This window comes from Thamnophis elegans, chromosome 1, assembly GCF_009769535.1.
Source record: "Thamnophis elegans isolate rThaEle1 chromosome 1, rThaEle1.pri, whole genome shotgun sequence".
NCBI classification, from domain to species: domain Eukaryota; kingdom Metazoa; phylum Chordata; class Lepidosauria; order Squamata; family Colubridae; genus Thamnophis; species Thamnophis elegans.
Window position 1 is genome coordinate 82,860,030 of NC_045541.1, and position 25,671 is coordinate 82,885,700.

Consider the following 25,671-nt stretch of genomic DNA (forward strand, 5'->3'; position numbering starts at 1 on the left):
TGAATTGGGAGAGGGAGGCAGTGGGATAACTTTGTTATTTAATTAATGGCAATTAATTATCTATTTAACTAATTGCAGTTTCAGAAAGCCTGTTCTCTCTTATCTTAGGATGGCCAAAACAGCATTGCAGGTCTTGCATCATCTGGAGGAAAACTTAATAAAGAAAAGAAAGTTTTCATTAGTCTAATTGGTACAAAGGGCATGGGATGCAGGTGAGCTACAGCGTTTTCTTGTCTCTTGTTTCTCCAAGAAAATGTAGTTAGTGGGAATGAGCCATTAATTTCATTTGATTTCAATTAAACTTGATACTCATGCAGATTTGATTCCAAAAAGATGCTTTGAAGTCGCTCTGGGAAAAGAAACAGAGAGTTACAGAAGGGTTCTCTGTTCATAGTCTACTACACGAGTGTCAAACTCAATCGCGTCACAGGCCGAATCATGATGTATCAGGACGTTTTTTGCCATTGTGGCGCCAGGGTGGGAGTGGCCTGCATGTGACGTATCTGGCCTGCAGGCCACCCGTTTGACAGGCCTGGTCCAGTACTTCAAAATATTTTTTTCGATCAGAATATGAAGTGTTGCACAGCCCTGTTAAACCTGCATTTTGCTTTCACCTCTAAATCATTAAGTATTAAAAGAACTGATTTTGGCATTTTTATTGTTCAGAATGCTGGTACAAATTATTAAGCCCTAAAGCAGAGAGAAATTACAAATATCATGTCTGCCTTCTAGATTGGCAGCTCAGTTCTTTGGCCTTTGACTCATGTGAATTATTGTGGATGTTTTTATTAATTAATGATATGTGACTTGAAAAGAACTAAAAGAGTCACTTCATTGTAAAAGTAGTTTTCTTTTCATTTGGATTAGAACGCTTCAATTCTCTTCACTGAATTTCTTCATCCTATTCATAGATATAGATCGAAACAAAACATTTGTGTGATGTAATCCTTACATAAACACACAAATGTCACAATAAAGTTCTTCATTTTATTGTAATGTATTATAAAATGAAGAAAGTGAATGATTTGCTTTCTTATCCTTTCTTAGAAAAAAAACCAATCTACCAGATTAGATTTGGTATATAGGAAGCAGTGGTGGGATTCAGCCAGTTCGCACCTATTTGGGAGAACCAGTTCATAACTTTCTAAGAGGTTCAGAGAACCGGTTGTTGGAAGAAATCTTCTTTTGGTTTTTTTCCGCTTTACAGAGCTAATCCTGTAAGGAAGGAAGGAAACATTCTGGTGTTATTTCTAGCTTAATCTTTATTGCCCTGCTTACAGAAACTGTCCCTCCGGTTAACCCTTATTACGTTGTAACAGCTAAGCCAAAGTGCCCATCGAGTAATGTTGAGTTGGCCATGCCCACATGGTCACATGACCACTCAGCCCCACCTACCCACCTGGTCATTAGGACAGAGAACCAGTTGTTAAATTATTTGAATCCCACCACTGATAGGAAGAATGGGGAGAAGGAAATGTCTATTAGTCTAGTCTTGATATGATTACCATTAATTAGTGATTTTATTTCTTTCATGTTTTGTTCCAGTATTTCCAGTGGCCCTACACAAAAACCTGGCATTTTCATAAGCAACGTTAAACCAAATTCTTTGTCTGCTGAAGTAGGGTTGGAGGTGAATATAAACCATACAAAATCTAACTGCATGGAAATGTTTAATTTGGAAGAAGTTCTAATGTTTTTTCTCTAATCATGAAAAGTTTGGTTTGTGGAAATTGGTTTTTAACTTGCAGGTGAATGTAGTATATTGTAATAGTATGGTTTATATTGTAATTGTTAGCCATGTTGAGGACTATTTGCTAGTGTAAATGCTGATTATCAGTTAATTAAATAAGTAAGAGCGGAGGAGAATTCATTCATATGTCGCAGAAGTTAAAGTAAATATTGAGCAGTTTAAGAAAATACGGATAATATACATCTATCTTGTTGCATTGAATTGATCTAATCTCATGGATTAGATTAAGCAATTCACTTATCTTTTCCGGAACTGTATGATTTTGAAAATTTTAAATCTCTAATGGTCTGCAGACAAGTTACAAAGAACTCAAGAGAAGAAGAAGAGGAAGAGGAGGTCTCCCTCACCCCCAATGCAAGCAAATATAGGAAATCATATTTTTCCAAACAAAGGGTACATTTCATATCTTTCATTTGATCTGCCAAGATAAATAAAAACTTTTTTGACACAAGGGAGAAAGATCCAGTATAAAGGAGGAGATCTATTTTGTTTGTTGTTATTCAGTTACTAAATGTGAACAATATATACCAGTGGTCTGTGAGAAAATTTTGGTAATCCACAGAAAAATTATTTGCATTTTTATATTGCACTAAATACTATTTATCTTTTTAAAACATTCATATTAGTGGTCCGCAGGATTTTAATTTATGAATTTAGTGGTTCCTGATGTACGAAAGGTTGGCGACCCTTGATATAGACCATAGTATGCCAGGCTCCCTGTCCCCCAAATTTCCCCAAATTCATATTCATTGTGTCAATCACGCTATCTAACCACCTCACTTCATCCTCTGCTGTCCCCTTCTTCTGTTGCCTTCAATCCCTTCCAACATCAGTGTCTTTTCTAGTGAATCCTCATTTGGTGGCCAAAGTATTTGATCTTCAGGTTCAGTATCTGTCCTTCCAAAGAATAGTCAGGATTGATTTCCTTTAGGATTGACTGATTTGATTTCTGTGCAGTCCAAGGGACTCTCAAGAGTTTTATCCGATGCCACAATTTGAAAGCAATGAGATCTATTATCACATTTCATGGAAAAGAAAATTTTGCAGTGTTCATCTCTTAAATATCTGATTGTGAAACTGAATAAGATAAGCAAAGATAAATTAGGTAGCTCCTGTGAAGCTGAGTGTTCCAGTATTACCTTTTTGCAAAAACTGTGTGGATCTGTGCATGCACATATATGTTTTACCAGGAGAAAGAACAGTGAAGAGTAGAGCTTTAAGGATCTGTCTTATTTCAGAAGTTTTCCAGAGCAAAGAATGGACCACCTAAGAAGTAAACAAAAAATATTCAGCACTTTTGTTGATTGTCTTTTTAGGTTGGTGATCAGATTGTTGAAGTAAATGGTGCAGACTTCTCTAATATGGATCATAAGGAGGTAATTAAAACCCAAGTGACCCTACATGATATAGGACCATGAAGTTCCCTCAAAATTCAACTAGCTTCCACATAGTAGGATTTCAAAGTGCCTAAAAGAGGCCTTTGAAGAGGACAATTAAATGACCCTTTCTTGGTTTCTGATCCCCTCTGGACTTGATGTCCCTTTGTCTTGTGCTATTTAATGTGTAGTGGAATGTGCGCCTGCAGGAACAATGGGGGACAGTTTTGTAATACAGAACTTTCCCAGAGAGAGGTCCGGATTAAGAGACTGCATAGTCCCAAAATGGAGGAAGAGTGGGAAGAGGTTTAGGATAGCCACACCTTAGAATCTTTCACGTATATTAGTATCTCTCGTAGATTAGAAATTTATAACTTTAGTACAGCAAGATTGTGTCCCTTAGCTGCAAGCAAATAAAGGATTGGACTCAATTGATATTGTATCATTTCTGGGCCTGACATTATGTTTACTTTATTGTTCTTTATTTTTAAAACGTTTAACCATTGAAAACTGTCCAGGGTAACTGGGAGTCAGATGGCATATAAACTTAATAAATTATTAAATGTTCTTTTGAATAAAATATAATATAAATATACAACTGATTGATACAAGCCCATTGATTGCCATATCATTATAGCTACCATTTAGAATTTTATTTGATAAAAATTAACAAAGATGTTGAACTAGGGAAATGGATTTTAATTTTTTTTAAGACATGTCAGCTTTGTCAAAAATTCTGTACACTTGCGATTCTAACATATTTACTTGGGAATTACCCCTTTGTATTCTGCACAACATTGCTTAAAACTCAATCCTCACTCCAAATCTGAAAACCATCTCTAGGTGGTTAAAATAACAAAATTTTATTTTTAGTTTGAAGTTCTAAAGTAATTGTATCATGTTGCTTTAAGAAAATGAAGGAAAAAAGAAAATCTTTTGCAACAGTGTTTATGACAAATGACTAGAATTACAAATACATTCCCCTATTTTTTAGAATTATAACTAAAAATATTATATTGAGAAGAATAAAAAGCCATCATAACTGCACTGTTAGTCCTGTAGAAACTATACACTTTTATAATATTTATATTTTACAGTTTAATTTTTCTGTCATCACCTCCTTTTTCTATCTGCCCCCACCAGGCTGTGAAGGTGTTGAAAAGCAGTCAAACCCTGACAATTACTGTTGTAACTGGAGCTGTAAGTATTAATGTCATATCAATCAACAAAAGACTTGTGAAAAGTCAAAAGGCTGCTGTATAAGCAGTAAGAAATGAAACAAACACAAAGCACATACCCTGGGATCCCCAAAAGTAGAAAAAGTGGGTGGAAGATACGCCCTAATTTCCAAGTTCATGTAGTTAAAATCCTAAATGATTTTAACTGGGCTTAAATAATTTAACATTACAAACTTTTATCTATTTAAAAGTAAGTCTCATTAAAATGTAAGGGGGCTTACAGAAAGGCTAAATCAATATAGGATTACAGCCTGACTAAGTTATAAATATCATAATATTATCTTCAATTATCTTTGCCAATTCAATATTATTTTCTCTGCTTATTTTATTGTATTATGCATTTCCAGGATTATGACAGGCACAGTGTTGTTCAATTTGCTTTTATCATTTTGAAACATAATAAATTGTAGCAGAAGCTCAGTCTAGGGACAATGCAAGGAGAATGCTTGTAGAAATTGAATAGCTTCTGCTACAATTTATCATCCCTTTCAAAAAGATAAAAGCAAACCAAACAACAGCATGCCTGCCCTAATTCTAGACATACATTCATATTTGTTTTGGATCACTGCTCACCCACAGAGACTGCTTGTATCACTAGCTATGTATAACACCTCTAGTGCTGTGTTCACACCCTTCAGTGTAAAGATATACAGTTACCAGAAAATAGAAGTGAGAATATAACTCAAAGGTAATCGACCGCAAAACACAGCACTAAAATGAAAAAGAATACAGGTTTACATTTATGAGAATTTCATGTTTCTAAAATAGATTTAACATGGATTTCAACGTTCACAAATGCAAATGTCTACAAATGAGATCCAAAAATATATAGGGCACACATAAAAATGAGAACAGAATTTGGAATACTACACCAGTGGTGGATTGCAGGCGGTACGCCCCGGAACAGGTGTACCAGTGCTTGCCAGAAGCACCAGGTACCGGTACGGTACGGTGTCCGGAGGGCCCACCCACCAACCTCCTTACCTGTATTTGAGCTCTTCGGCGCTTTCGTGCATGCGCACAGAGTGTATGGTGCTTGTGCAACTCTGCCAAGCAGCTGGAGCATCGCAGAGCATCACAGGAGGTAAGGACATATGCGCGCGCTGTCCGTGCGTGCTGCGCGTGTTCATGTGGTGGACGCCGGGCCCTGTGGCACCATACCAGTTGCAACGGGATCCGGAACCCACCAGTGAACTAAACCATAACATCCAGTTACATTTGTTACAGCTATTCATTTAAAATTATTTCTGTTCTATCAAAATTCCCAAATTTAAATTTTGTTTGTTTATTCCCAAAATAAGTCTTTTAAGTTGTGCAAAGACAAGTTTTCTTCAGGTTCTCTCTGAAGAAAATATTGCAAAAGATATTATTTCTCAAACACTGAAGTCAATTACTAGGATGATTGACTGACTTAAGTTGATTAACAGGGATTTAAAATAATGTTTAGGGCAAGGAACTGTTTATGACTGAGGAAGAGAGGCAAAGGGAAGAATGTAACCGGGAGTTGGAGCGCCAAGAGTTAATGCGTCAGAAGTGGCTTGCCCTGGAAACCAACAAAATCCTGAAAGAACAGCAAGAAAAAGAAAAACTGTAAGAGTTTGGGACAGAAGGGGTCTCATCTATTAATCAATTGCCATAACATGTAACTGTTGATTCGTGTAACCATCAACACTTGAATTCCTTTCTGAAAGCTTCAGAGCTTTTCAGTGATCATATAGCATGATAATTTAACATTACTGTTTCTGAGATATGAAGTCTAATTTTGAATAGAAGCATTTTCTTGTCCAAAGGCAATACTGTAGTACTAATCAAGAGTAGATGATTATTAATAAAAGAGAATGATTTTAGTTGTTTCCTGACTTTCCACACTGAGGATTTATAATACTCTATAGCAGGAGTGTCAAACTGGTGGCCTACGAGCCGGCTGCGTCGCGCACCGGCCATGCCCACCCCAGCTCCACGAATGGTAAAAACATCACGAAACGCCATGTGACACCACAAGTTTGACACCCATGTCCTATAGCTACAACAGCTATTATAAATCTTCTATTTTCTCTGCTGATATATTGCCATTACAAAGCCTGGATGATGCTAGAATAGCCTAAAAATAAAGTGGAATTCAATAAAACAAAGTTACATTTCATTATTGAAAATATATTAATAGCAGAAGTAGAATTCTGATCATTAAGTATTCTTGAAAAGAAGCATAACAGGAAAGCATTTTTGGAATTAATTACCATATGCATTCAAAAAATAAATAAATAAACTGAAATTATGTTTGCAATTAGTTCTGTATTTTTCTGTTAATCTAACACAAAGAAAAGCACTGAGATCATAACACAACTAAGAATGACATTAAATACATTACATATTAAATATTAAATAGTACATTAAATATTGCACTCCTGGAATAGCAACTGAGTGGGACATTAAAACAAAGTGAGCATTTTTTAAATACTTTGAGACAGCCTTAGAAGAAATGTCTTCTGTTTATGCTCAAACCTGTTGAAAAGGCCAGGAAATAGTCTCAAAATAGCCACATTAAACATGAGTCTTCCATAGTTCACTCATCACCTTCAGCCACTTTCAAATCATAAAAGGATTTTGGTAAATAATGCCCAAGTTCAAATGTTTATCAATCCTACTAGTTACCTTTGTTGAATAGGAAGGAATAAAGCTTAAGCTTCTTAGTAGGTAGAGAAGTGTTGCATTTCTCATCAAGCTATCTATCTCAGGGTATAATGTTATGATCCATCAAACAATAGAACAAGCTGCCTACAAATTGTGACTTTATACATTAAGTATCATTCATTAGTTTCATTTGGGGTGTACATTTCTAGGCGGAAAATGGAGATTGCACAGAAGGCTACTGAGGAAGAAGAACGATATCGTAAAGAAATTGAACAGTTAAGTCATTCTTTCATGCATGCTTTTTCCTCTTGTATTATGTTGTCGACATGCCTCTATTTTGTTTTTAAAATGGTATGATAACTTTGGGAATGACAAAAAAGCATCTTGGGTTCATTCAAGTTTATTACTCACTTCTATCTAAAACATTTTCCTTAAAGTACAGATATAGGCCTCATGAGGCCTCATTTCAAATCACCAGTCGTAGAACCATCTGTTTGAATGAGTGATAATAATTCTTCCTGACAGGTCAAGAATTGTTTGATTAAAGGCCAGATTATCATCCATGCCTTCTACCTCTTCTCAAATGGTGCAGTATAGCAGGAAAGGGACAATTTCAACCAACCAGTCAGTTTTGGCTCATGATCCCCACCTCTATTAAATCTGTTGAAGTTCACAACCAATAATAGTGTGAAGTGATGTTTTTCAAAATTAATTAATTAAAATGGATTAAAATTGGATAAATAAGGATGATTTAAGAGGAAGGAGATAAGAGAAGGGTGAAGTTTTCTTTCCTAGACACTGTTATCCATCCAAAAATGCCCCCCCCCTGCAGAATTGTGCATTACTGTGTCAAAGGTTTCACCATAATGATTAGTTTTGAGAAGGAAAATGTCAACCACACACATTTTTCTCACTTCACAAAATTAGTCTCTGGAGTATGTTTGATCCACATTGGGATCTTGGCAGCGTATGGTGCCAAGATCCTTGTGTATAGGAAATGTCTATCTTTGGCCACTTCTACAGATCCTAAGCTGCTCTGGGATATATGGGATCGTTTTTCATCTCAAATTGCAGGACTGTGATTTTCACTGCAGACTGTTTCTCTGCAGTGCAGAGAGCCTCTTCTGAGAATCTGTGGGAATTTATTTTGGTAGAACAAAATTACCAAGATTGGATCTGAAATGAAAGTGATGGTTTGTTCTCAGTATTCTCAGTGCCTACTGGGATCAATATGATGAAACTGCCCATTATATGTATTATTTCCCTGCAGGTCAATTTCAATTTTATTTTAACAAATGCCATCTTCACTTAATTATTATTAATTATGCATGAATAAATACTGGATTGCCTGGAATCTATTTCTCTGCTACTTCTCACTTGAGATTATTGAACTCAAACCTATTGACAGATAAGAGAGAGAAATTTCTGCAGGGGAAGTATGTAACATTTAGACAGGGCCAAATTTTGCAAAAGCATTTCCTGGGAAGTCACTGCTTTAGAATAGCTATTCATTTTGGGTTTTTCCTTTAATTTACTTGGTATATTTTTATGTTGTTTAAATTTTGTTTTCATTATTTTATCTTATACATTTGTATCCATTACTTTGAGAGAGTCCTTGGTGTATCTGAACTTGGTTGGTTTTTTTGCAGGCCTTTCATTACTCAAACTAGGTAACATCATTAGTCACTTGTGATAATGATGAGCACTGAGGATGTTACCTACAGTAGTGGCCAAAATTGTGGAAAGCATGTGGGAAAAGTGTATTTTCTAAAACTAGCTAATAACACCACTTTTTTTGAAGTAGTGCCCTAAAATTATATACCAATGGAAAGATAATTTAATCAAGAATTTAATGCAATAACTTTATGAAGGATTTGCTATTAGAATAGCAGTTACAGTATAAAGAAGAAAGTGAAACACGTAGAAGAAATTGAATATACAAAAATTATCACAATAGAAAGCATGAGATATACAAAAGTTATCACGTCAGTTAATACTTAGTTGGGTAACCTTTAGCATGAATTATGCCTTTACAACATCTTCCCATGGAGTGAACCAAGTCTTTTAGTTCTGCAGCGGTTATAATCTAAAACCAAGATTGAATGATTGCTTCTATTGACTGGGTTTTATTGCTGGGTCGTTTCTGACTAACAAGTTTCTTTAGTCTGCTCCATAGATTTTCAATTGGGTTAAGGTGTGGGCTATTCCCAGCCCATTCCAGAAGTGGAATATGGTTATCTTGAAACTCCCCCCCCCCAAAAAAAAACCTGGTGTTATCAGCCATCAAACCTCAAAAATACACTTTTCCCAAAAGGTTTCCACAATTTTGGTCACTACTGTGAAATGTCTGCAAAAAAGCAATTAAGCTCAGAGACCACTAGGGATCCTCATTTCAACCCTAAATTACAAATATTCTCCTTTTTTGATAAATTACTTTGGGATACATTTCTGTGGTAAGCAGTATAGAAATATATAAACATCAAATACCATAAAAATATAAGTTATTTTTAAAAAAACAATTGCAGATTCACTTTCTTGTTCTGACCAAAATATTGAATATTCATGAAGCCCATGCAAATGGCCTACGTGGTTAAGAGTGACTTCAGCACCTTTTGATGGTCAGCAACAGCCTCCTCCCTCCTGATTGGTTAGGACGCGAGGGAGGCTGTTGCCGGCAGAGTGTGAGTTCTAATTGGACCCGGGAGCTTGACAGCTGTTGCTGTCCAAGTCCCGGGCTCCTATTGGCTGAAGCCTTGTATATATAGTTTGGCGCGCTCTGGGTTACCTTGAATCGCTGTCATACTTACTTGTGTTAATAAATAGTGTTCCGTTCACCCTGTGGTCGCGTCCCTCCTTTCAGTCTTCAAAACTGGCGACAAAGGTGGGATTAGCGATTCCGCGACGCTAGGGTGAAAAGAGAGAGACAAGCAGTTAGCTGCCGCCGTACAAACCGGCAACGGATACTGCCTGAAGAGAAAAAAAATTTTTTAGTGTCTTCTCATCGTCTCTCCCTTCACTACCGTCTAGATGACGTCTGCTCTGCCTCCCTTTGCCCCCTTTGGTTCGGCCGGAGAATCATGGGAGGGTTTTATGGAGAGGTTTGAGTGTTATTTGATTGCTTCTAAGAATCAAGCTCAAACTGAGGAAGAAAAGTGCAGCTTCTTCCTCTCATGCTGCGAACCGTCAATGTTCGCGTCGGCGAGAGCCCTGGCCGCCCCAAGGCCAGCGTACAAGCTGGGGTGGGACGAGCTTATGGCTAGGCTTAAAAACCATTACGCGCCCACCCCTTCAGTCATCGCTCGCCGGTTTGCTTTCCGCCGGCGGGTCCAGAAACAAAATGAGTCGATAAGTCAATTTTTGGAGGCTTTGCGAATAGTGGCCACACAGTGTGAATTTTCAAATTTGGAGGAGAACTTAGTAGAGCAGTTCGTGTGCGGGGTCCGCGATGTCAACCTGCGGAGCCGCATGTTCCGGAACCACCGAATCACCCTGCTTCAGGCCGTGGAGACGGCCCGGGCAGCTGAACTGTCAGAGCAGTCCACGGCCGATATTGAGCGGTTGCAGCTATCTACACCAGAGCGACCACCTCCAGAAGTGTCTCCTCAAACCCACATGGTTGAGGATGACCTGCCTTTTGATGACCCTGAAGAAGATGTGGTGGCACAGATGAGAACTCTGCCTAAGAGGAAGCCGAAACCTCAGCCTGCGGTGCAGCCGGCGTCCATGGTGCCCTGCCGGGGATGCGGAGGCCGACACAAATGCCCGGCCTGCCCATTCCTCAATGCCATTTGCAACCGATGCAAGGGAGAAGGCCACCTAGCAAAAGTCTGCAGGGCCCTATTGCCGGCACCCTCGTTCCTTCAGTCTCCCAGCCGTTCCCAGGCGCAGCCGCGCCGCCAGCAGCAGCGGCCCCCGTGGTGGGCTGAAGATTGCTATTCTACCAGTCAACCCAATAATTCTGACAGTACGGCGAGCCAAGCCGCTGCAGGGGCCCGGAAAGTCTCAGCCTCCGTCCAGCTGGAAGGTCAGCCTTGCCGGATGGAGGTGGACTCTGGCTCTTCACGGTCCCTCCTGCCCTGGTCCCTTTTCTCTAAGCTGTGCCCCAAAGTGCCCCAGAACCACTTAGTACCATCTGAGGTTTCCCTGCGGGATTATCAAGGGAGGTTGATTCCTACTCTAGGATCCTTCCCTATCGCAGTGCGCTATGGCCAATTCCAGGGGAAACTGCCCGTTCTAATTGTTAGGGACGACCTGCCAGCCCTTTTGGGCCTGGATTGGTTCCCAGCCCTGGGATTGTCTATAGGAGGAGTCCACCGGGTGGTCCCCTTTTCCGTCGAAGACGTATTAAGGGAGTTTGCTGACGTCTTCGACGGCCAGTTTAGACCCTCAGGTTGCTCCCATTAGGCTGAAAGCCCGTAGGGTGCCTTTTGCCTTAAGGGCCAAGGTTGACGCCGAACTGGATAAGTTGTTGGCGCAGGGAGTCATCGAGCCCGTTGATCATTCTCCTTGGGAGACACCCATTGTCCTCCCAATTAAACCAGACGGGTCGGTGAGGATCTGCGCCGACTACAAGTCGACGATCAACTTGGCCCTTCAGGCAAACCCCTATCCAGTCCCTGTAGTGCAACACCTGCTCCACTCCCTGGGGCAGGGTTGCACATTCGCCAAACTGGATATGGCGCAGGCCTATCAACAGCTCCCGGTGGATGACGATGCGGCGGCTGCCCAGACCATCGTCACCCATCGCGGGGCTTTTCGTTGTCGCCGCCTTCAATTCGGCGTTTCCGTGGCCCCGGGGATCTTCCAAAGCCTCATGGAGCGGCTGCTCCATGGGCTGCCGGGCGTTGTTCCGTATTTCGATGATGTCCTGATCGCTGCTTCCAGCCGCTCAGAACTCATCGAAGTACTTCGGAAGGTCCTCAGTCGTTTCAGGGGCGCGGGCTTAAAACTGAAACGCAGCAAATGTTCATTTGCTGTCCCAAAGGTGGAATTCTTGGGCTTCATGATTGACGCCCAAGGCATCCACCCCACGCCTTCTAAGGTCGCAGCCATTAGGAACGCCCCGGCACCCACCTCCAAGGCGGAGCTGCAGGCGTTCCTAGGGCTCCTGAATTTCTACGCCCCTTTTATACTGCACAAGGCGTCACTAGCCGAGCCGCTGCATCGGTTGCTCGACCGATCTGCGGCCTGGCGCTGGGGGAGCCGCGAAGCGCATGCGTTCGCGGCTGTCAAAGAAACTCTGACGTCAGCAGCAGTCCTGATTCAGTACAATGACAGGATGCCACTGACGTTGGCGTGTGACGCCTCCCCCTATGGAGTCGGGGCCGTCCTAAGCCATGTCCTCCCAAACGGCTTGGAGGCCCCTGTGGCCTATTACTCCCGGACACTCTCCTCGGCGGAGCGTAATTACAGCCAGATCGACAAGGAGGCTCTGGCTGCAGTGTCCGGGATTAAGAGGTTCCACAACTACCTCTATGGTCGGCCTTTCACTCTTGTCACCGACCACAAGCCACTCCTTGGGCTTCTGGCAGGCGACAAGCCGACCCCCCCCATCCTCTCTCCCCGCATGACAAGATGGACGGAATTCCTTGCAGCGTATTCATATATGCTGCAGTACCGTCCAGGCAAGCAGCTGGGACACGCCGATGCCCTAAGCCGCTGCCCCTTGCCGGAAACCGATACCGCCCAGGTGCCCAGTCTCTCCATTCTGTCCATCGCGTCTTCCGGTTTCCCTATTTCGGCCGCGGATGTCGCGGCCTGCACTAAGGCCGATCCTCTCCTCTCCCAGGTCGCTTCCTGGGTCTTGAGGGGATGGCCCATGGACAAGGTGGCAGAGGGCTTCAAGCCCTTTAAAATCCGACAGGCGGAGCTCTCCCTCCACGGGGGATGCCTCGTTTGGGGGGATCGAGTGGTGATCCCCACGGCGCTACGACCACAAGTCCTGTCCCTGCTCCATAAGGATCACCCGGGCATAGCACGAATGAAGGCATTAGCCCGTAGCTATGTCTGGTGGCCCTTACTGGATTCAGAGATAGCGGCCTATGTAGGCCGCTGCACTCCGTGTCAACAATCTAAGCCAAACCCCCCAGCTGGGCCTGCTCGCGAGTGGGAGGCTCCGAGAGGCCCGTGGTCACGCCTCCACCTGGATTTTGCCGGCCCCTTCCACGGTCAGAGTTTCTTGATTGTGGTGGATGCCTACTCCCGCTGGGTGGAGCTGGTCCTGATGGGCTCCACCACAGCTGAGAGTACGGTCCGGGCCTTGAGGAGGCTATTCGCAACCCACGGGTTGCCGGACCTGGTAGTTTTGGATAATGGGCCCCAATTTATGTCCACCACGTTTCAAGAATTTCTGGCCGGGCAAGGGATCCGACATGCGCCCATAGCCCCGTACCACCCGGCCAGCAATGGCCGGGCGGAGCGGGCGGTCCGCTCAGCGAAGGAGGCCCTGGGCCGCATGGACCGGGGCGACTGGCAGGAGAAAGTGGCGGCTTACCTGCTAAGCCAACATTCCACTCCCTGCCCTACAACCAACCGAAGCCCCTCGGAGCTCTTGATGGGCCGGCGTCTGCGGACTCCCCTGGACCGGCTACACCCGTTGTATTCAGGGGATCAGCCGAGCAACCTGGGGGTTATTCCTCCCCGTTCATTCAAACTGGGGGACACAGTATGGGCCCGAGCATTTTCTGGGCCTACAAAATGGGTTCCAGCCACCGTAACTGCCCTGACAGGCCCCTGTTCTTTTAGGGTCGGATTGGCTGACGGATCCCAATGGAGGCGCCACCTGGATCAATTGAGGAGGCGCCTCCCGCCACCAGCCGACAGCCCGGACCCAACCGATGTCAGCCCTGCCTGTCCGGGGATGCAGTTTGAGGCCTTCGCCACACCAGGCCTCTCCTATCAAACACCAGGAACTCAATCCGGAGAAGCGAAGCCTTGGGCCTTCACCACACCAGGCCCAGCCTACCCGAGCGCCCCCTGCAGGGGACTCCAACCAACATCTCAAGCCGCCGAAAAACGGTCTGCACCTCTTTCTATGTCCTTCCCCCTTGACACGCCTCCCAGACCTGACTCTGTCATCCAGGACACGCCACCACGCCCCTGCTCACCATTGCAGTTGAGCCCTCCTTCTGGGCCATCCCGAGAAGGTGTGCCCTGGAGCTACACCCCCTTCCGGGAGGAGCTACCACAAGGAGGTCCTCCTCCGCCGACGACTCCTGTAGAACTGCGAAGGTCAGGGCGGGTCCGGCACCGCCCCGCCTATTTACAGGACTACGCATGCTCCACCCGGGGAGCATGCGCAGAACTGGGGGGAAGGGGTATTGAATATTCATGAAGCCCATGCAAATGGCCTACGTGGTTAAGAGTGACTTCAGCACCTTTTGATGGTCAGCAACAGCCTCCTCCCTCCTGATTGGTTAGGACGCGAGGGAGGCTGTTGCCGGCAGAGTGTGAGTTCTAATTGGACCCGGGAGCTTGACAGCTGTTGCTGTCCAAGTCCCAGGCTCCTATTGGCTGAAGCCTTGTATATATAGTTTGGCGCGCTCTGGGTTACCTTGAATCGCTGTCATACTTACTTGTGTTAATAAATAGTGTTCCGTTCACCCTGTGGTCGCGTCCCTCCTTTCAGTCTTCAAAACAAAAACTAGCCAAAGGCCAAGCAACTAAGTCAGGTTGGTATTTTCTATTATAGACTTAACCACAGTTAAAGCTTTTGAACTGAAAATTTGAGTACCTACTTAAATAGCACGTTCTGAAATCAGAAGGATTGGGGATGTTTAATTTTGAGTGTGTTATGCAATTTATGTTGATATGCTTTTGACATTTTTGTTAGCTATAAGTTATAAATAATAAAGTAAATAAACTCAGCCTTGCTTGGTGTGTTTATAGCACAACTTACTTCTATCATCAAGCTCAGATTAGTTAGTTGCTTTATATATTGATTGAGTTGTTAATGTTTTTAATTACCAACTTTCTAAATCTCCTGGTAGTTTACAATAAAACAAGGAATGTTTCTGTTTGGTTTATGTCCAGAGACAGACTAATATATAAGTCTAGACTATATTTAGTTTAAGTCTAAACTAAGGTGACTCTATCATATCCTTTCATCCTACGCTGTCTAAAGGAGCAATATTTTCCTCTTTTCCAGGATAAAGGCAGAGGAAGAGAAGTTCAAAAAGCAGTGGGAGGAAGACTGGGGTCATAAAGAATCACTAAATGCTGCCAAAACTGTAATTGCAGAAGTACATTCGCCACCTCGTCCTAAACATCGCTGTAAGTAAGAAGTTGTATTCTTATGTATAAGAAATGTGTTTCATTAATTCCAGCACAGTGCATTTCTCAAACTGCAAGCATGGGGAGAAGCCAGAGATTTGAGCTGCGGAAGTGAATTTCTAGGGCAGTTATTGATTTTTTTTCTGTCTCACTCTCTGTTACTTTGATTAAATGCTGTGCCTTCTAAAGGCTTTTCCGGAGAAAAACAAAAAAATACAATAAACTAAGGAAGAACGAGTGCTTCTTCTTTTGCTTTTCAATAGGAACTAATTTACGGAAATCCATATTTCTGGGTCCAAGTATATTGACTTATTTTAATGGCTATTGTATGATTCTTGGGACACATAAATGGTTGGCATTTCAGATCAATTTATAGTGGCACTGCGTGGCACCCCTGAAAGAAGACAGAACTGATCTTATTCCTATATTTGTCTACTTTCTTCACAGACTTTTTGATTTAAATTCTTTCATGAGAACCATCCTCCTGCCAAAGAATTGTCATTTCTTCTTTCTTTATTTCTTTCTTCCTTTCTTTTTCAAGTAGATTTAGAGGAAACTGCATTTGATCAGTCTACATCAAATGATACAACTGGATTGAAGCTGAAGGAAAGCCAACAGGTTTGCTGTAGCACCTTCACTTCTCTTGACTTTCTTACTGCCTGCACTGTTCCTCTTGCTGACAGTCACTCTTAAAATTGGACTGCACTTCACTCTCTGTGATTTCCTGTAATTCTCAAATTTAGGAAAGCATTAATGTTTATTTGCTGTGCTAGCCAATATAACTTTGTATGATTTTTCAACCAAAGAGGAAAACATGAAATTGCCCTGCATGGATTCTTTGTAGGTTGTGTCTCATTACAATTGAAAACAGAGCTGGGGTCAATGAATAGTTCAAATTAAGTGATTTCTGTCATTAGAAACTAAGACAGTGCCTTTTGTCTGTATCCTTCTGCTTAATTTCCTTTAACAATTACTGTACTTCATAATAGAAAAGACCTACAGAAGCTAGGAATAACTAGTAAAAATGAAAGATTTTCTTCAACTAACTCCACTTAAAAGTGAGGTTTTGAGTGCTATCAAAAAGATTATGGGCAAGAAACAAAAATTAATTATATTATCTTCTTAATTAACAAGTTTGATTTGGGACCTGGTATCCAAGGAATAAATACTAGCCTTTTTAAATATCCAGGTGACTAGCCAAGTATGAAACTGTAATTTAATTATAAGCTGAACATCTATAACTGAAAATATATAATGTGGTCTTTAAAGGGATGGAAGATATTTGAACACATGGAGATATCTTACTAAATTACAGCCATGCTTTATATTGTATAAATACTATTTAAAACTTGAAAAAAGTAGCATTATTATATTGAGCTGATATACAACTGGCAAAATACCAGTAATCTTAATATACCTTTAGAATAAATAGTAATTCTTTTCCATATCAGCAATGATATTACAAGTTCAGCTAATGTATTTTTCCATTAAAAAAACCAAATGAATATTCAATGCAATTTTTTGTGGAAAGCTAATAGCTGCATTTTCCCTGCTATTGATGGAAAGAAGTATGTTGGGTTATTATCCCATTCTGAGATCATATTTATTTTAATTTTCAAAATTAGTATTTTGTACATTGTTGGGAACAGAGATCCAATAGGTATGATTTCTGTGCACACCAGCTAATAGCAACTCAAAACAGATGCTCTGTATCAATATAACTAGTAAAACTTTTAGTTAGAGAGTACCATGCAGTATTGCTTCCCAAAAATTAAGTTATAATGCTTGGATTAAAGCACATGTATCAAAACAATGCAAGTGAATAAAAATGAAAGTTACTTGTGTACAAAGTGATTATGAAAGTGAAGTGGCTAGAACTCTCATAATCTGAAGAAAAGACTTCTGCCTATTTTTTATGGCTGTTTCCAAGTTAAGATTAAAATTTATATTTCCATTGCTATAATTTTCATCCTTTTTATGTGGATTATATGTTGTAATCTGCTGATATAAATACAGTATCTATAATGCATTGTTCTCTTTATACATATAGCTTTTGGATGGTTTTATCGGTATGAGGGGAAATTTCCTACTATTCGCAAGGTAGAAAAATATTGAACATTTTGAAAAGTTTGCTGTGATCATTGCATTTGAACCCATGTGCATTTTCTGTAGTTAGGGTTATCTTGATAAGCATGAAAGGAAGGAAGGGTCTGAATGTGTTATAATGATTTATATCCTAACCTGTTACGTAGAAAAGCATTCTAGTTCTTGCCTTTCCCAAATTGGGCCAATTATCCGGTAAGAGTGTCTTCCCTTTCTTTCTCCCACATTAATTGGCAGAACCTTCCATAATAGGTTTTTAATAATGCAAGGGGATGTTAAAGGAAGGCAAGCTGGAGCTGTCCTCTGTGTGAATGAAAATACAGTATCTTACTATCTAATATACTTTATATCTACACAAATACATTCTCCATTGTGGTGTGCAGAACTGTAAATGATGCAAATACTCTTATTTGGAAGTAAACCTACTGGTTTATGCCATTTCAGTCATCTGACTCTAAGTGGCTTATCTCTGCAAATATTTTTTTTATCTTTAAGATAATGGACATTGTTTTCCAGAAAGCTAATTTGGTTAAGTCCATTAAAAACAATCTCTTCTATTAACTCATATTAAAGTTATCAAACTGAGACATTTAAGCAGTTCAGTGAAATTCCAAATAAGTAATTTGTTATCAATTGAAGGCTTTTGCTGTGTTGTTTAGTTTTGGTTTTGATCTTTGTGCAATTTGTGGCTTTATCATTTGGGCATTATGTATTATATTGCCTGATAGAATGCTTCCATTACTTATATTAGGACCTATTCTTTAAAAGCATGCAAAACTGTAGATTTGGGGAGGGGGGGTTCAGATCAGTATAGTGGGAAATTTATAACAAGTATGCATGAACCTTGCTATCTCTAGCTTTCCCTCAAAATCTGAGGGAATTTCATGCTTGTCTTACTCTTTATCAGAGTGGTTTTTATGTCTTGCTGCTTTAATAACTGGATGGTTGTGTCACAGTTATCTAGGAGAAACTCTGGCGCATTGTAGTATACATGTATAATTAATATTAATATAACAACAATCCAGAAAGGTAAAGAAAGAATAAAAGCAAAAAGTGACAGTCTTAGTGAACAGAAAAAAAGCAAAATGCAACTGGAGTTTGAGTTAAAACTTCTCAAGGAAAAAGAAGAGAATTTGGAAAGAGAAAAGCAATTGAAAATCAGCCGATTGGTTCAAGAGGTATGTTCTTTGTGATATGTATGTCTCTGTTTCCTGTATGAAAAGAGTAAAAAACATGCACACTCCTGGGTATTTAGATATGGACTTATATTTGAAAATGTGTATAGTTAGGTAAGTAGGTAGTTAAAGGGTGTGTGTGTGTGAGAGAGAGAGAGAGAGAAATACAGTAGGTAAGTAGGGAGAGAGAGAGAGTGTGTAGGTAGGTAGGTAGAGGGATAGAGAGAGAAATAGAGAGAGAGAGAAATACAGTAGATAGTTAGGTATTTCTACTGATCAATGTAATTATCATCAATCAGTTAAGGAGCTTTCCAAAAGTTTTTGCACTCTGCAAACCTCCCAAAAACGGCTTGTTTTTCATGAAAATGGGCCCATTTTCCCCCCAAAAAAGGTATGAATAGCCTTGGGAGCTGCAGAGTGCTCCTGGGGGGGACCAAAATGAGCAAAAAACGGTCCGTTTTTTGTCAAAAAATTGCATGCATAGCCTTATGGAGGGTTATAGAGTGCTGCTGGTGGCGGGGGGGGGGGGGGGAAACGGCCCATTTTTTGCTCATTTCTGCCCTCCCCAGCCCCCAGGAGCTCTCTGAAAGCCTCCATAAGGGTATGCATGGCCATTTTGGTGAAGGAGCAGGGCTTCAGGTGGAAAAAATGCTGTATTCACTGTATAAAACACACCCAGACATTCAGCCTCTTTTTTGAGGAAAAAAGGTGCGTCTTATACTATGAAAAATACAGTAATGTGGTTCTGAAATTTATTTGATGGGCATTTAGATTCATTGGAAGACCAACAAATCTTTCCATACTTATGAGCGGACGTGTTGAATACCATGCTATAATTTTTTTGGTGTTGTATATCAAAAGACTTCAGTAAAGTGGAGAGATTCCATTCACTATTACCATTTCAGTTTTCACACACACACATACCTCTTGCTATTTGGGATAAAAAGACGTTCAAAGATTAGAATAGTAAGTCCCTCCACATCTGAGATGTTGCCACCAAATGTGATTGTACCATTCCAGAGGTTTTGGTTTGTTCAGCCAAGAAAAAGGTAGAGACACTCTCCTGGCCTCCCTCCAAACAGCCATTCATTAGTCCAGTGTATGAATGAACCCAAGACTATTAATTTAATGGACAGCTCATTAAATAGGTCAGCCATATTGTGTGAACCCTATACCCCCCTATATATATTTTATTCTAAAAATGGATTCCCCTGTGACTTCCTTACATATTTCAAAAGGAATATTCCTTTTTCTACATGTAATTCTCACCAAACGGGAAGAATAAGTAGTTGGCAGACATAAGCAGTCCTGTTTATGTTCCCTAGGAATAAATGCTTGGAAAACTGGATGACAGTTGTTCTTGTGTTTGTTACTTGGAATATGAAGTATGTTAGACTGTTTATTTTTGCTTACCACAGAAATTAGTATAATGGTTAGTGGGGAGCATACTCACATATATGATCAATATTTGATAAATCTGATAAATGGATGTATTATATGTGTGAAATAGACAGAGCACTTTAATATCGCCTCTAAAATAGTGGTTTATTTGAACAGCTGCTTATATAAAGCAATCAGGTATATGTCATATATTTGGGGTTTTTACTGTATTGCCATCTGCCCAAAGGATAATTAATGACATGAAACTGGGAGAGTTCTACAAAGTGCCAGATTCCTACAGACATTCAGTTATAAATCACTGAGTGATAAGAAATGGACTCTGCAACTCTTAGATATAACCCCGTTTATTTCAGCAAGACTTGTTGAGACAAAAGTATCAACTCAAATCTAACAATCAACCAATTTTAATACGTAGTGAAGATGTGTTTAGGAATTTGCTGAGGATGCAATAGATGAATTACAAAAAATATTTAGATCTGCACACAACATTTTATTGCCAAAATATATTTCAAGTGTGCCTTTGAATATAAAATCTATAAATGTCAACTCTTAAATTTTCTTCTAAAATTATGCTACAACTCTCAGGTGTCTGAGACTGAACGAGAAGATTTAGAAGAATCAGAAAAGACTCAGCATTGGGTGGAAAAGCTCTGTCAAACACGTTTAGAGCAAATCTCCTCGGTGGAGAATGATTCTCCTGAGGTAAAATAAGATTCTCATTCCCCCAGTAAAATATTTGTTTTGTAATCTTACGAACTGTTTTTTAAGACGTAACTTGCAGTATGATCTGTAGTAAATTGCTTGTTTTATCAGGCAATTATAATGAAAAAAAATGTTTCAGATATTATGTAGAAATAGACCCATCCATTTTAATTCAGTAATCACATTATGTTATTAGGAATGACCTAGATAAAAGGTTTCAAATTTGTGGCTCATGGGATGCAAGTGGCCATCCATTTTGTACCTTGTATGCCTACCAGGATGGTGGGTGTTGGTGGGCAAGGTGGCTCTTAGCTGGTAAGAAAGCAGAATCCAGCTTTGCCCTCAGGGTAGATTAAGAGAAGCTGCATCCATGGAAAGCTCCAACTTTCTTTCCATTTTGCCACCTTTGTTTGCCTGGGTTTGAAAATGTTTCTTGGGCTATAGGAGATGTCTTATACATAACAGTTTCCTTTAATACAAATTCTTATCTATTGGTGTGGAACAACCAGACAAAATAAGGATTGTTTTATAGAAATTGATAGCATTGGGGTTTTGAGCCTAGTTCCTTGCTTTTTACTGTTAGTGGAGTTGTATTCAGCTATTTTAAGCAAGTGCTGCATTAAAATAAATCTGTATACTAGAAAACAGGTGTACATCCTGCTGTTTCTGCTTCTGCTACATCTGTGCGAAGGTTTGCTGGCGGCTTGCAGCTCCATACCACTGACCTTGATGATATCAACTTAAATGATACTGGCAAGCTTTCAAAACGCCCAGCACCTCAGCCTCCGTTACCCCATACAGTGTCTGTAGCCTCAGCAGCTTATCCGCTTTCTCCACCAAATATTCCAGCTACTAAGGGATCAGTGCCAATACCTAATTCACCTTCATGGATTCCATCATCCTCTCCATCTCCTTGGGCACATGTCCCACCACCTCTTTTGCCACCACCATCTCCACCACCCATTCATCCTTCTATGCAGACTGCTGGCACTTTCCATCATCCAATGTCCACTCATTTGAATGAAAAAACTGGCTACTACAATTTTCAGCCTAGTGGGGCAGAAAATTCCCTGGATGATTGGGAAGGGAAAAACTACAAAGAAATAAAGATTAGTCCAGTTAATGCACAAAGCGGCAAGCAGACCTACCTTTCCAGTCCAAAGGTATGATATAGAATATATATTTTGTGGCACTCACAATTATCTGCTGCTTATGCTGCTGCCGATTCACATTATCAAGATATGAAAATATTTTTGACTGTGTCTTTTACCTTGCATGATACTGTTCTGAAGTATTTCTCATTTTTATAACTTTCCATAAGTGCATTTTAATTGCTTTATCATGTCATGTCATCATTTTTTTCCACTATGCTGCATGGAAGCATTTTTTATAAATTGTATTACTCACTCCCCCCCTTCTATACATTACTGAAGAGGTAGGTAATGTCCAAGATTCAGGATGAGCAGTGTTGTTTATTGGCAGATATGATTTAGAGGGTAGAAAAGAAAGTACTGTATTGCTAAACACAGAACAAACAGCACTGATTACTAGCTTTCAAGGGCAATTCAAAAGGCTGGTTACACCTATGTTATGGCATAGGATCCACTTATTTGAGGGATCCACTTCTGGTGAGATTGGACAGAGCGTCTTATTAAATGTGTCATCTAGTAGGACCCAGAAAGAGTGTTTGGTCTGCATAAAATGTACACATCCTTTCTGTAACATTCTTACATTGGAACCCCTGTAGCAATTTACTCCAGGCACCCCTGCACAGCGTCATCCAGCTGTACCTATAGTTTCCAAACCAGTTATGCTGCATCCTGACCACAATATTGTAGTCAGACCTACAACCAAATCAGAAGCTCTGGTAAGTCTATGTTGATATATTCTGTGTGCTTTGAATGTATAGGAGACCAGCTGTCCCACTATCACTGTCAGCCTCGCTTGCTGTAGTTCTAGCTTGAATGTACACTGAATAATTCAGAGGTATTTAAAAATTAAAATATGTTAAACACTTTCTTTTGCACAATGGGCATTTGGTTGAATTTGTTGCATAATCTCTTTGTGGTTGTTTTGCTTTTTTGTTTTACTATCCTTTTGCTGTGTAGCCTATATCAAGTCACTTGAAAGGTTCAGAAATTCTTTAAGTCTATAAAGTAATGGGTAGGGTGAAGCTACAGAACAGACAGTTGCTTAGCATAGGAACAAGGGGACAAATGGACTTTCATTAAATAACTAAACAAATTGGTTTTTAAAAAGGTTCACTTACCAGCCTATTGTAGCCATGAAATTATTGGCATTCTTAGATTCCAGGCTTGGAATCAAGGCCTCTGGCAGACCTGGCCTTCCATCTGGCCTTCCCAAATCTTTTAGGTCTCTTCTCTTGTTGCCACTCATGGTGCCCAATGTTGCCATCTATTATTGTCTCTTCCACCACCCAATCATCACAAAATCTTTAACAACAAAAGCTCAATATGTCCACTAATACATAATATGAGATCACTTCCTATCATCTCCCCTGTGGTTACTACAAGCAAAATAGATTATAAAACAAAAGTTTAAAATGCAGAACTAATAATAAGAATTTTTCCCCATTCAATCATATCTGTAAAATTTCCTCCAGTTTTCTTGGGAAAATAGTAAGAATAAAGATACCATGTACATTGGAGTTTTAGTTAGGATACAAACTGAATAAACTAAGCTTTCTATATTGTAAAATTTAGTATTGTATTAATATCTCCAGGGACTCAATGGCTCGGTGGCTAAGATGCTGAACTTGTCGATCAGAAAGGTTGGCAGTTCGAATCCTACGCTGCGTAACAGAGTAACCTCCCGTTACGTCCCAGCTTTTGCCAACCTAGCAGTTCAAAAATGTAAAAATACAAGTAGAAAAATAGGAATCACTTTTGGTGGGAAGGTAACAGCGTTCTGTGCGTCTTTGGCATTTAATCATGTCCACAGAGACATCTTCGGAAAGCACTGGCTCTTCGGCTTTGAAAGGGAGATGAGCACCACCCCCTAGAGTTGGGAACGACTAGCACATATGTGTGAGGGGAACCTTTACCTTTACTTATTAATATCTATGTAGAATTAGGCAAGCAGAAAAGTAGAATGAAAATAAAACAGAATGCAGAAATAAAATAGAAAATGAAAATAGAATGAAAGGTTTTCTATATTTATCAATTAGACCATTTCTTTTTATTTCCATAAACAGTTGAAGGATCATTTTTATGTCATTTAAGACTATCTTACCAGTAAAGTAAAAAAAATGGCAATTAAAAAATAAGCATTAATTGACCAAAGTTCCCCACTAAAATACTTCTCATTATGTCATTTTAATTTGCAAAAATGAGCATTATCACCCAATTTATGAGATTGTGGTTTACCATTTCTAAGTGTAGACTTTCAAATTGTTTTTATTCAGTTCATTCAGTTATAATTAACAGCACAGCTATTTGAATGCTTTCAATAATTAATGATATATCACCTCAAGATTACTATGGTTGGCAAATATTTGGTTTGCATTTTTCAATTGCCAGTTGTAATCAGAAATAGTTTGCTTTGTCAAGATGGATATTACTAGTTCTGGCCTCATGGAATAATACATTCTGAATTTATTTTCCAGTTTTCAGACATTGATTGAGGTCAATGGACGCTTTCTTCTAGGTTTAGCTTTGTAGTAGAGTAGATTGCTTCTAAGGAACATAATTGGGGTGGAAAAAATACACCATCTGTTCCTCACCTGCTGCCTTTCACAGTTATTTGATAAACACAATAAGCTTGGAGGGAACAGTCTTTCATGGATGCCAACTTTTTTGTCCTCCTAAGCTTAATTTCATAAGATGATGATATTTTTCCTCCTGGGCTTGGAAATAATAGAGAGAAGACTTGACAAAATTGTGGATTTTACTTAATCTTGTAAAATGTTACAAGGAGGGGGGCTTCTCCAGGCAGCTCAAATTCTCATTCTGCATACTCTTGCTTGGTTAGTTCCTCATTAACTCTGCTTCTCCCTGTCCTGCATGAATTTTTGTTACACAGAATAAGGTTTCCTAGCACACTCTACTTCTTCCTGTGTGTGCATATTTATATATCAGAATGACTGGATTAGAAGAGATTATAGAGGTCTTTAGTTCAACACTCTGCTTGATGCAATATCTACTACTGTATCTCTGAGAGATGAATGTCTGCCCTCTACTTGGAGACTCTAAGCTACCTAATCTCTAGACATGTTTATTAGGACACAGGAAGTCAAGTTTGCTATTTTGTTTTTATTCCGTCATCATTCGAATTCTTCCCAAGTACCTAGGAGGTTGTAGTGTATTGACGTAATATACGTGTAGATGCAAGCAATATGACCTTTTGCAACTGACAAATGGAAATTTTGTAAATGGGCAGTTTTTCAAAGTGTCATCCAAGGCTTTGGTTTGGCATCTAGAGGGCTGATAACCACTGGCACTACCAGTAGTTATAGCAATAGCAATAGCAGTTAGACTTATATACCGCTTCATAGGGCTTTCAGCCCTCTCTAAGCGGTTTACAGAGTCAGCATATTGCCCCCAACAACAATCCGGGTCCTCATTTTACCCACCTCAGAAGGATGGAAGGCTGAGTCAACCCTGAGCCGGTGAGATAAGTAAATTAATATTCTGTCCAATTCCCAATGGCTGGGCAATTTATCCATGAGTAATTGAAGTAGACTCTATATCAACTGCTTGCTCCTCTGATAGAGTTCCTCATAGATGGCTCCATGCTTGATTTGTAAGACAAAACTCCATTTGACTCTTGCCATGTTGGAAAACTTCATTTTTCTTTCCCAGACTCCATAAATGTCCTTATGCCAGAGGTGGTATTCAGCAGGTTCTGACTAGTTCTGGAGAAATTTTGAGTAGTTTGGAGAACTGGTAAATACCACCAACCAGTAAAATCTGGTACCGCCCCATCTATTCTCTGCCTCCCGAGTCCCTGCTGATTGGGAGAGAATGGAGATTTTATAGTATCCTTCCCTGCCATGCCCACCCAGC

At 40.2% G+C, this 25,671-nt stretch overlaps 1 protein-coding gene across 1 annotated transcript in view; it reads left to right on the forward strand.

Moving 5' to 3' along the window:
* The window catches only part of USH1C (USH1 protein network component harmonin), a 63,776-nt gene that overhangs the window by 18,331 nt on the left and 19,774 nt on the right, over nucleotides 1-25,671 (forward strand). Inside the window, exons 8-15 of the mRNA XM_032209197.1 lie at nucleotides 109-212; nucleotides 1,546-1,630; nucleotides 3,067-3,126; nucleotides 4,270-4,326; nucleotides 5,812-5,954; nucleotides 7,205-7,270; nucleotides 15,142-15,266; nucleotides 15,811-15,884. Of these exons, the coding sequence (XP_032065088.1) occupies nucleotides 109-212; nucleotides 1,546-1,630; nucleotides 3,067-3,126; nucleotides 4,270-4,326; nucleotides 5,812-5,954; nucleotides 7,205-7,270; nucleotides 15,142-15,266; nucleotides 15,811-15,884 (714 nt within the window). The remainder of the gene's footprint in view (nucleotides 1-108; nucleotides 213-1,545; nucleotides 1,631-3,066; nucleotides 3,127-4,269; nucleotides 4,327-5,811; nucleotides 5,955-7,204; nucleotides 7,271-15,141; nucleotides 15,267-15,810; nucleotides 15,885-25,671) is intronic.